Source organism: Nicotiana tabacum, chromosome 19 (genome assembly GCF_000715075.1).
Source record: "Nicotiana tabacum cultivar K326 chromosome 19, ASM71507v2, whole genome shotgun sequence".
NCBI lineage: Eukaryota > Viridiplantae > Streptophyta > Magnoliopsida > Solanales > Solanaceae > Nicotiana > Nicotiana tabacum.
The window spans coordinates 84,765,418-84,778,508 of NC_134098.1; the positions used below are offsets into that span (position 1 = coordinate 84,765,418).

Consider the following 13,091-nt stretch of genomic DNA (forward strand, 5'->3'; position numbering starts at 1 on the left):
ATTGTATAATTTCTAAAAGAATTGTTTGTTTATAAAAATACTCTCATAATCAGTCCATCACTTTATCTTTTTAAAAGAAACATATGTTGAGAAATATTTGTATATGAAAAAGGTTTAAATAAATTTTTTGATTTGTCAAACTATATTGTTGTATAGAACTTAATATTTATTTATAAAAAAGAAGATATACTAAGTGTTTATTTATTTACTAGGGATATCATTTTATTTTTCACTTTCTTGGATTATTTTAAATGTGTACTATATAATAACATATTTTAATCAAGTATAAATTTTAAAGGATATTTTTGTCTTTAACTAAGTTAATGCATGCATTAAAACCCATTGCATTGTTAATACCATAGTTTCTTATGCATTAATTATGCATAGGATAATATCAAATAGGGTGTATAACTAATGCTTACATAATTAATGGTTATGTTCAAAAAATGTACCAAACAAAGTATTACTAACATACAAAGCTAATAAATATATTATTTTACCTAATGCATCATACCAAACAACCCGTTACTTTTTTTGAGCAATTCTTCAGTTAGTTGGATTGGATTTTACTAGACCTCAGGAACACAAGCGTGTATCTAGAGCTCGTATACTTCATGATCTTGAGTTTTGAATTCAGTGATATGGATCAAGTGCGGACGCGGGTGGGATTCAACTAAAATTATTCAAATATATCTAAATTATGAGACATTAGAAATACATGAAAAACTTATAAGGTATTGCAAAAAGGGAAATATATTAATCAAGAAGAGAATCTGAGAAGAAGACAAATGGAGAAGGACTGACATTAAAATTTCTATATACAAGTTTTTTTTTTAGTTTCACCCTATTTTTTTTCTTTTTCAAAAAAAATATTATATGTCTCGAATTTTTTTGTTGATTTTGGCCAAAGTACCTAATATTGGTTGATAAGACTCATACGGATTTCTGGCCTACACCCACACTCACAACCATACCCATATTTACATAGTGTCGACATAACACGAGTATAACATTGAAAATGAAGAGTCCGAACAAAATTATGATTAAAGTTTTACTAAAATTTGGCATGGATAAAGTGACAGAATAAAAGCTTAGTTTGGCTTTCAACTTTCCTTTGGTACGTTACATAGGCCTGCGAGTAATAATACGATGGATGGGAAATCTTGGGTCCAGTGTCAGAGACTTTAACTTGATTTATACACCATATTAAAAATCATGACTATAATTAGTCGAATAAGATTATCATATTCTTAAATTTAATTAGTTCATAATTGTAAACGTATAAATTTTTTGAGATCTATTATCTATATAAGTTATTAATGTTATTAAAGCAATGACGTGAATAAAGGGACGTCGGTACAAAGATAAAAAGAAGCGTCAAATGAGAAGAAGTGATTTGAAAAGTGGAATATCTCTTAAAATGACTGTTGTGCTATCACTATTTATTTACTTAACTCTTGTAAACCGATGGACAAAATAACTTTACTTATCCCGTCTTGTTTTGTCTTTTTATCACTTACCCTGATAATCATCTAACACTTTTTTTCAGACTTAGGATCTTTTAAATTCTTCTCATTTTTTTTTTTGTACTTTTCACTTTTTATTATCTTAAAATTTTTCCGTTTCATAGAAATAAAACTTTTAATCCTTGCTTGTAAGTATTTTTTCCAATGACGTTTTTATCTACAAGGTTGTCCTATTCTACCTTTAAATTGGATTATTTAACAAATCGCTGGTTGAATTTATTATTATTTTTATCGGTATACGTAAATTATATATCGAGAGATGAATGACTATTTAGGTTAATATTTCTTTTAATAGTTTAGTTTATTGAAATATAATAAATATATACAGTATACGAGTAATAAAAAATCTTTGGAAATGAAAATTTTGGCAGCACAGTATTAAATTGAAGGTTACGTTAGTAGTGAGGTAAGGGAGTTGTTGGGAGCAGTGTCAGCGAAATCAGTTTGTGGAGAAGAAATCCTAATTACGTGTTGCACAGTGCGCAGTGTACGGCCTAAAAGTGGGAGTGGACTTGATTTGGGGTCATACATAAATTGGGCTTTCAAAACTGATCCAATAGCGTGTACTAGGCCGGCCCTGTTTTGTCTATATTCCCGTGAAAAGTGGGCCCACAACGTTACTCTTTTGACCCTTTCTTACGAAGAAAAAACGGGATTCTCTGAATTTTGATTTCCCTTACTTTAGATAAAATTAATGAAGTATTACTCACTATTTAAATTACAATTTGTATTTCAGAGAATATTTCTATTAATTTTTGTGTAAACAAGTGTGATGTCCTTGGACAACTTTCAGAAAAATAGAAGTCGTACAAAATAAGAAGTGTTTAGATAATAATCGTTTGTTGAAGTTTCGTGAATATAGCCAAAAGCTCTTCTAGAAAGTGTTCCATCGAAATATTTGTCCACATTTACAAAATTCTAAGATGTTTCTTTACGGGTCCTATTGTTGTTTTTATATTCTGAGTTTTTTTTTTATAATAACTAGTTCCGTGTATCCATATCAATGAATATAAAAATATAAAAAATTACATGAATAATTTATTTACATTATAACATAAAAATTAAATAAAAATATAAGTTCTTGAAAATAATTAATGTTGATCCTATTTATTAGTTAGCTCAATCAAGATATAAATCATGTCCCGCAAAAGTTATCGATTGCCTTAATAATTATTTTGATGTATGAGTTTTATATTCAAAGTTATCAAGATAAATAAAATGTTTTTGTTTGTTTGATATTGTTTTAACGTAAATGTTTCAATATTGTCTTAATATAAATATAATTATGTTTCATTCAAAATATATTCGAGTTTTAATTAAGTAATATTTCGATTCCATAGTATAAATAGTATTAAGGTTCATTTTTAAAGAAAAATAAAAAAGGAAAAGTAACGTGAAAACACCTAAATATTAGGATTGGGAAAAAGTACCATGAAATAAATTATATGATTACGTTTGATAGATCAAATAAGAATTGAATCTATAAAAAAAATTATTATTGATTTTATTTTTAAATATTGTACGATTTTTTACCTAGTTCAAGTAAGAACATATTTTATAACCCAAATTTTAGTTGATTCAAAATACTAAATATTAGGAATATACTTTAAATTATAATTTTGTCCAATGTGAAATCTGTTTTAAAAGGGTAAAAAAAGCGAACGATATTTCGCTAAAGGCTTTCGTGCTTTTAATATAATACTAGTCTATATGTTCGTGCGATGCACGAAATATCTTAGCCAAACATTAAGCACATACGAAAAGTAATAAACTTTTAACTCCATAAACTGCTTGTTAGTAAATATGTACGAAGTTCAATAATTAGTTTCTTAAAATAAAAAATATAATATATATATAATTCAAACCACTCATTAATAAAGTTTTAGCACAATTAAAGGATGAAATCTGTTTCGAGTAGATATATTTTCAAGTTATTATATTAAAATTGGTTAAAAGTTGACTAACTTGATAGCAATATAGATAGGAGCTTTATTAATTTTTTTTATATTTGTTACGCATTTCCTTAACATGGTTATCTCCTCATAACATTTGTGTTATAGATTTTTCATTTCAGAGTATTCAACGCATAAGATATCCTTTTTTGATATTGATGAATCAATTAACTTTCAATTATAGAATTATTTATATAAGTTTAGTCAATTTCAAAGTTCAAAATATAAGGCAAGGGATTGTATAATTCAATTTTAAATTTTTAAGTATTAAAAGTTTTATTAGTTAATTTTAAAGCTTAGATATTAGAAAAAACAATTGGACAACAATTTTGTCTAAGTCAAAACTATTTTTAAAGGTAAGGGGACAAACAGTGTTAGCCTTATAATTCACCGGCTCTCTGTTTTCTTCCTTATTTTTCCTTTTCCTTCCCAGTTATGTTATTAAGAATATTTGAGTCAACCGATTATTGGTTTCGATTAATTATGTATTTTAGTTTTGGTTTAATGAACACAGAACGAATAAATAGTGTCAAAAGAATTTAATATAAATTTTCTCCGTCGGTTATGTATTTGTTTGTGACCACAATGCTAATGATATCTCATTAATCCGATTATTTGAATTGTGTAAAGCACATGAAAAACTGATAAATTACATATTGGAGTTTTACTTTCACTTGGACTCAAAGACCCTCAAGCTTAGCATCATCGGTTGCTATTGATCTATTATACCTTACACATACATGATGTGTCCTCTTTCTACCCCCTCTTGTGCCGAATGCAACAAATATGACCATGACAATTATTTAAACACATATACTAAATAGACCATGGTTGACAGTTTCATAAAATAAATAAATATTCAACTTGAGATGCATGAATTTATACTATATTTTTAGGAAAAATGCATGAGTACTCCCGACTTATAGCCGGATTTTCAAAGACTTAACTCCGATCAAATTGCTTTTATAAGAAATATTAAATAATAATATATAAATAAGAACATATTTATTTTGACAATATCAATGTCTTATTATTTGGTAAGATAAGTTTTAAATCAAATATAGGTGCTACAATGCAAAAATTAACCAAGTAGATCTCTACCAAACTTTCTTTCACAAATATAATTTAAGAACTGTGAGGGGCATAAAAGTCCCTAAAATATTAAGGGACTTTACTCATTAGAGGAAGGCCAGAACTGGTTCAATTTTTTTATACCTATTAAAAATACATAAACCTTTAGAGACTTTAAGATGGCAAAATCATATTCATAAAGTGACGAGAAATTTTTTTCTTTTTCTTTTTCCAGAAGTGATAATAAATTTTGAACACTATACTTTACAGTAAAAAAATTCCTTAATTAGCAGCAAAGGAAATCAAACTTGTAAAAAAATAGCCGAGTATAAAATTTTGGCAATTAAAAATCATGATCAACTCCATACTATTAAAAGAGTCTTTGCCTATTGCCATCAAGTGCACTTGCGATATTTGCCAAATTTTTTCTGCAGAACCAAAGACACAAACAAAAAGAAATTAAACGCAAATCGTAATCTTCATAGACAAAAAATAATATTTTCTCATATTAATTTGTCCGTTTGTTATCTTTCGACGAAGAATCATCTCTTCCAATTAAGGTTCCGCACATAAAACTTACAAAAACTAATATATTTAAGTATATTTACATTCATGTTATGTTCATATACACCGAACCCAACGCAACCTACCCACCTTCAACAGATAAGAGTCTTGCGTTTATATAGTATGTAGTCACATAGGTTTATATTCACATACATCCGATAGAAAAAAATAAATAGAACTCAACCAACTCAACCAAACACAACCGGAAGTAGAGAATGATATGAAGCACTGGAATATTTTTGAAAGTGAAACTATTACCGAAGCTCAAACAACTCCTTGGCACTGAATCTTTTTTATATTCAGCCACAACTCTTTTTTCTTGGTAACCCCATAAATATTCTGGCATAAATTTCTGTGACTATGTTACTAAACACGTCTTATAAGCATTTGTGATATGAATCCTGATAGTAAATAACTTCGTTGAAGAATATGAATCCTAGTGTGTATCATGTACAAATTCTTATTATTACAATTCTATCCGATGTGGAATAATTTCTTTTGGAGAAATATTTAATACTGAGGGGCATAAAAGTTCCTTAATATTTTAGGGATATTTTTGTCTTTCAACATTTAGCATAAATTATTTGTACTTTTATAATAACTAGTATCTATGCACGTTTATCTCTCGCTAATGGTTAAAATATTGAAAAATATGTCGTCTTATAACTTCATTTAAATACGTTTTCGCGTTATTATGTTAAGACAATGTCACTTTACCATCCAATTAGTATTAAGTTATTATCTTAAGTTAGTTTTTTGTGATTTTTGGGAAAAAATAAGCATATATGTTTGTAAATATTCTATATTATATAATTGCGCGTTGTGTTTCTCTTGTATTTGTACACACATGTTTAGAGTGCACGAACATTTGGGTCTTTAACTTGGCCTAGAAAGATTTTAGTCTCCGAAACAAACATGCGATAAGTATTATAGCCAATTCATAGTAGATTTAATGGTGATTAGAATTTTACTAACATAAAACATATCTGCTAGTATAGTTTCATATGATTTTGTTAGCAGCGAATTATACTGACAATGTGATATGATTCCTATTATCATACCATTAAAAATGTTAAAACAGAATATGTAATCTTCTTCTAACCGGTTTGACTTGAAACACTTATTCCATACTCCGAGAGGAACTTGTTCTCTTTCTTCCCATAATATATCCTTTCAATTTCAGAAGGCAGCCGAGGGTCTGTTGGAAATAGTCTCTCAATTCTCACAAGGTAGGGTAAGATCTGCGTACACACTATCCTCCTCAGACCCCACAGTATAGAATAATACTGAGTATGTTATTATTGTTGTTGTTGTTGTTGTAAGGCAGATAAATTTTCATACTACCATTAGCTGTATGTGAAGTAACTATGTATTTGATTCAAATTGTTTGTAATATACTGAAAGTATTGAAATAAGAATTGATGTTATTGTGAATAGATTATTGTTAATTTATTGATTTCTTTTAATATAAAAATATCTTTAATTAAATCTTTATCCGTGACAAATAATTCTTCACATTCATATTATTAGTCAAAAACTATAAAGAATTTAACGATATTTATATATCCGTCGCAAAAAAGATAGGTTAAGAACCCAAATTATTGACATTAGATAAATGTCGTAACTAATTGTCACAAACTATTTGCCGACATTAATCTAAATATCGAAATTTTTGACATTTAAATTAAGTATAAAATAAATATCAGTAACTGATTTTGTGACATTTATGTGACTTATACCGACACTAAAATATCGTTGTATGTCATATTTTTTTTGATACGTGATGCTTGAAGTACATAATAATAATGACTTTCATCATTTCATTAGATAATGCTCGTGCACTTGCAATCCATCTACGATTCTATTTGTTGGTATTCTTCCTATGATTTGGGATTCACAAATATAGTCAAAATATTAAAAATACCAACAAAAATTATCACCAAACGTGAAACATCATGCATCCAGAAAAAGAAAAGAAGAAACTAATCAATGTACACACATTACTTTATTATCTAAAGATGTAAAACATGATTTTTTTTAATTAAAAAAGGATTAAAAGGCAAAATCCAAGATAGAGAAATAACTTTAATAACTTGAAGATGAAAACATCATCTTTCTGGAGATAAAGAATATATGAAGTTGAAAATCATGATGATAAAAAAGAAATTTCGTCCATGTATTACGTCTTGAACAATTTGTGAGAGAAAGCGTATTAAAAAATAAAAAAGGAATCTGCTAATAGGGATAGAGAATGTCCATCAACGATGCAATGATATCCTATTAGAATTGAGACTCATTAGAAAAATGGTTTCTTGACAAACACGGAATCTTCTACTTCGATCCAAAGATGCCAATAAAATCAAAATTGTGGTTAATGACAATTATATTCACCTTTAACTTGCTTGATTAGACAAATATTTAAAGGTATAAAAATCGATCAACATTTTGGGAATATTTTGGTCATTCAACATTTAGCGTGAAACATTCGTACTTTTATAATAATAACATATATATAGATAGTATTTGAACCAGCTTGTACGCAGCTCAACTAATTACATAAGGTATTTGCTATCACATGCATATATATCATATAACTGTATACATCAAGGCTTGGACCGATGGACGTAATTACTTACTTAGAATTTATTTTTCTGCTAGGATTACATACTTTATTTTTTTAAGTATTCTTTTTCTTTTGCTAGGATTTGTACTTGAGAACTTAGGGGTCGTTTGGTTGGGAAACAAGTTATCCCAAGACTAATTATCCCGAGATTAGTTATTCCGAGATTGATATCCCACCTTTTCATAGGGATAAAAATAACATTACAATCGTGGGATAACTAATCATGTGATTAGTTATATCGCGATTTTATCCCAACCAAACGTGGGATAAACTATCTCAAATTTAATCCTGGAATATTAAAAGAAGTTTTGTTGCACGATGAAATAACATTGTTTGATTTTGGAAAAGTTGTAGTCCTACAAACACTTTGTAAACCTTTGAATGAATAGTTTGTTTTAACTGAATCAGAAATAGAGCTCAATTCTCTACGACTAATCCGAATCATTAGTCCTTATCGCAACGAATTATGGCTGTGTGCATATGTACCAAAATTGAGAACGCCACTATAAATCTCCACAGATTTAAATAGAGAATGTAATGTTGCTTAGCCACAAAGACACAAAAACTTGTAACAAAGCTCATTTTAATGTGGCTGACCATTTCATTTTTACACCACACATTAAACTGAGAAATGTGGACTTTGGAATCAAGGGAAGAACTACTGTGAAACCTTAAAAATGCTGAGGTTTCTACTACTCAACCACAATAAGGACTTTTTATGTGGTCCAACTCGACATGATTTTCCAACAAAACATACAGTTTTCTTAAGAAAATGGCAAGTGAATCAACAAATCACTTAGAACTCGTAGACCACACAAGCTGAAGAAAATCTTCAAATTGTTATAATATATATAACTCATAACTTGTGAATGTTACAATCCACCCCGCTGAATGATATCCTCATCAAATGACATCCCCTAATACTGAATGTAAACTAATGTAACGCCGGATTCCAACTAATACAGGCTAAAACCAAAAAATTGACTGATGATAATTGCAAGACCTAAGCCTATTGCTATTAGAGAAGAAGCCCAAGTGAGCTTCTCGGTTATTCTAGGAACTCTATCCTTCAGTGCCTGACTACACGAGCCTATAAAGACGGTATAGCTTCCCATTGCTATAACAGTACCGACCAAGAACATACACAAGAAGGCAACACCAGCCGTGCGTGAAGGCAAAGCAAGTGCCGGCAAGATTATCAACAGTGCATCCGGTTGCAGCCCATGGACAATTCCAGTGGCAAAAGTTGCCAAGCCTATCTTTTTCTTCTTCCCGACGACGGGGGTGTCAATGCCTTCATATACACTAACATCACACTCACCATTTTCAAGGGCAACACATGGAGTAGGAACTTCAGATGCTTCCTTAATTCCCATCGCTCCAATGACAAGAAGAGTGAAGCCAACTACTCTCGTCCCCCACGTACGAATAACTTCAATGTGGAGTCGGTCCTTTAAGAGAAGAAACAACAGCCCAAAAATCAACTGTCCAGCATCATGACCACAGCCCCAGAGGGCTCCAACTGCCGCACTCTCCATCCGCGTACGGCCTATTGAGAGAGGTGCTAAAGCAGCAAGATGGTCAGGACCTGACAGGGTGTGAAGGCAACCGGCAAAGAAACCAGCCCATGCGCTTGTTAGTAGTTCATTACGTACGAGTTGACTTCCCACTGCTGCTGCAGCTGGACCCCCAGTCTTAGCTGCACCCGGAAAACTAGCAAAAGCAGGTGAAACAATGAGCGGGTGGAGAAGCATAACCAGCATTGCTGAGAGTAGGACTACTGTACTTGCAGAAACCACCTGAAAGGAATCATAAGCCATGTTGACGAGAATAACGTAAGTGTCTTCTTTTGACAGATGTAAATAATTCGCCGCATAATGCAATAGATGCTTTTTCCTGATAACAATGTGTCTCATAGAAGCAAATATAATGCATGGACCATGAATGGCTCTTTCCTACTCAGTTTCCTTGTGTGCTGCTGCAGGCATAATAATGAAGTTCAATGTAACATTGAAAACCTCTACTTATCTCCAGGTTTAACATCCCAGTGGTTAAAACAACTCTTTTAGCAAGTCCATCTGGTGATTAATGCTAAAAGCTCTTTATTATGGTCATCTATACTTCCGTCAATACTTGAAACTCAGGCATGCAAAAGAGATGAAAAATAGCAAGAAGGCAGAAGGTCTAGTTCTGCATAAACAGCGCAAGGTTGTTGAAAATGAAACATTTCCATGTAAAAATATGAATTAACTACATCTAGATTTAAAACATTAACAACAGCGTGTCCAGTTTGATGAACACAGCAACAACTAATCATTCAATATATACTGCTGGCTGAATCCTTAATGCTCTTATATTCAGGAATATTTTTCTTCTTGCTTTCTTAGTTAAGTTTAATTTCTGTAAATGCAAACACTGTAAAAGGATATTTTTAGGCTACAAAAAATGTGTTTGCAGCTTTGTGATTTCAAAGTAATAGACATAAAGAAACTCCACACCAAATTGTTCTTTTAACTAGTGCTTTGAATTGCATTTTGTACTCGCTCTTCCTTTGAAGAGGTCAATCATCAACAGAAAAAGTTAGCTTCTTCTGCATGAAGAGAATGGTTCAGTAAGGTTGCCTTTTATTTTAACTAATATAACTCTAATATAAACAAGAGTGCTAGTTCCTATGTTTTTAGGGTAATTCTTTCCAAATTAAATTTCTTAAATGATACAAGGTGAAGAATTCCGAACTAGATGGCAGATTCTTTTGAAATTAACTAAGTGGAAGTAGACGATATCTAAAATCCAAGTTCAAAATGCCAATTCATCATACTTATATTAGTAGCTTGTAGACATAATAACAAGTCAAAATACCTTGGCTAGAGGGAAATAGAGCTTGTTTTGATGGGCAGAAAGATCAGATTCCAAGATTCAAAAACAAGTGTTTGCTTAGTTTGTTTCTTTGGTGTAAAAGTAGTTTCATAGACAACATTGATCGATATATGGAATTCTTGGAATTGTTAGGGAAATGCTGTAGCTGACTGCATGGATATTCCCAGCAGTTGTGTGTAATTTTATGGTACCATCCTGGTACTCAGCTAATAAAACCTTCCCTTATAAGAAAGAAAAAAGAAAAGAAAATGAGATTCCATTTGTCTTCTAGTACAAAATGGGCCTTAATCACTTAAACAAACACTGCCCTAAAATCAGCCCTTTTGAAAATAGGCACTGTAATTTCTACTTCCTACAATGGATATCAGAGAAATGAATAACCAAACTTGAGTTAACCTACCAATCCTTGCCATCACATGAACAAGACAACAATTGCACTAGCAACTCCTGTACTATTCATCCCCTGTTTTTAGTATTATCCCTTACTGCTGTCACCAGCAATGGCTGCAGTTAGCAGTTGCTGATCAGGTCTGCAACCTGCAAACTGTGCTGCCAGAAACGAATAACCTAGAGTCATTTGTGGAGAGTAGCACTGTTGGTGTCCGTGTCCTCGTCCTATGTAACGTTATCATTCCTGGACCTATCCACTTTTCTCGGCCTTTTGGCTAAGATCAAGTATGGTATATCAGGTCACCAGTGTCACGTTCCAAGTCCAACGTTAACTACTTTTGTTTTCCTCAGAGACAACTATATTTTACGTTACCTCATCTTTTAAATCACTTTTAAACACCTAAATTTGGTAATCATATAGGATGTGAAATGGCAGTATCCAGAGCTTAGTTCAAGAAGATAAAGGTAACAACTTTCACTTGGAGAAAAACATACTCTTGAGTATTGATCATGGTGCCAATGAGTTAAAGAAAAGGTTGGTACCGTCAAAGCCAAACTGATAGAACCTCGTTGTTCTAGAAGAAAGATTTCTAGACTCCACATCAATTGCAAAAACAAAAGAAACAAGCAAAATTATGTAGTATAAAATTCGAGAAACTAGTATATTGTGCATTAATCATCAATTAGATACAACTCTACCAAAAATACAAGTCAATAGCAAATAAAAGGGCAGCCCGGTGTACTAAGCTTCCGCAATGCGTGGGATCATGGGAAGGGCCGGACCACATTGGGTCTTATGTACGCATCCTTATCTTGCATTTCTAAGAGAGGTTATTTTCGCGGCTTGAACCGTGACCTGGTCACATGGCGACAACTTATACGGTATTGCTAAGGCTCCCCTTCTAAGTCAGTAGTAAATGAAAGCAAAAAAGCCCCACTAGAAATTAACAGCAAATACATAGCAGCACAAGACACACATTGTACCATCGAGCAAAGCTACATCTATATTGGAAACCAGTTTTCTTGGAAAACTATAACAGAATCAATATTCCCTGGTAAAGTGGAATTTAGACGCAACTTGCTTGGGATTGATGCACATTGGGTGGTTGTTGTTGTAAAGTGAAATTTCTAATATTGTAGGTCCATTAACATTAAAATAAAAAATAAAAAACAGCAGAACTAACATTTTGTATTTTGACCAGCTCAACTTTACCCGTTATGCCTTACCAAATTCAGATAGCAATTATAACATGTACCAAAAACATAAAGTGACATCAAAATTGAAGACATGAAACGCAGATGCAAAAGCAAAAATGATTAATGTCAGTACCTTATGTTGCTGAGACAGAGTTTCAGCAACCCATTTGAGGAAATGGGGCTTCGAACCCGACCCATCTGGAAAATCCTGCGATGTAGACGAATAACCCACAAGCCCATCATTAAATCTAGAAGAAGGGGACGACGAACCAGAAGTTGAAAACTGGTCATGAATGCATTTGCAAGAACGAGAATTGGACCCACGATACTCAACACGTTTTAGGGAGGGCAGAGTTTGGAACTTTGGAACGGAGAATTGGAGTTGGGGAAGACGAGGAAAGGGCTTAAGGTGGTGGAGTTTAGACGAGGGAAGTGAAGAATTGGTAAAGATAAGCCTCTCCATTACAAATTACAATTGAAAGGTAAAAACTGAGTTCCTAATAAGTATCGCCTATATATCTTCTCTGTATTTGATTTTGTCTGTTTGTTCTTACTTAGATTATCTCTGAAACAGGTTTTCAGATTATGCAGGAGAGAGAGAAGAGGTTGGAGGAGAAAAGTATTGGAGAGTAGTTGATGATACGTAGACATTTGTACTTGCACGGATGTTTTCTTCTTTTCATCCTTTCTTTATTATTATTATTAGTATGACCAAAATGTTGGATCTTGGAATTACTAATTATCTTATAATTTTTTTTAATTATAAATATAAATTGGTGATGGGAAGGGTAATACAATGTGGGTAATCAAACTTAGCCAAAAAAGTAAAAGTACACGGAGCTAACTAACTAGATTACTAAGATTTATTTAAAAGTAGTAATTATAGGTTAA

General features: G+C 31.8%; 1 protein-coding gene across 1 annotated transcript; it reads right to left on the reverse strand.

The window, feature by feature from the left end:
• Window positions 1-8,556: 8,556 nt before the first annotated feature.
• Window positions 8,557-12,861, reverse strand: LOC107805334 (chloroplast protein FOR GROWTH AND FERTILITY 2). The gene is made up of 2 exons (XM_016629367.2): window positions 12,334-12,861; window positions 8,557-9,535 (listed from the first exon to the last, which is right to left on the reverse strand). Exons 1-2 carry the CDS (start codon window positions 12,661-12,663, stop codon window positions 8,693-8,695), a joined length of 1,173 nt encoding a protein of 390 aa, XP_016484853.1. The 5' UTR covers window positions 12,664-12,861; the 3' UTR covers window positions 8,557-8,692.
• Between the last annotated feature and the right edge of the window lie 230 nt (window positions 12,862-13,091).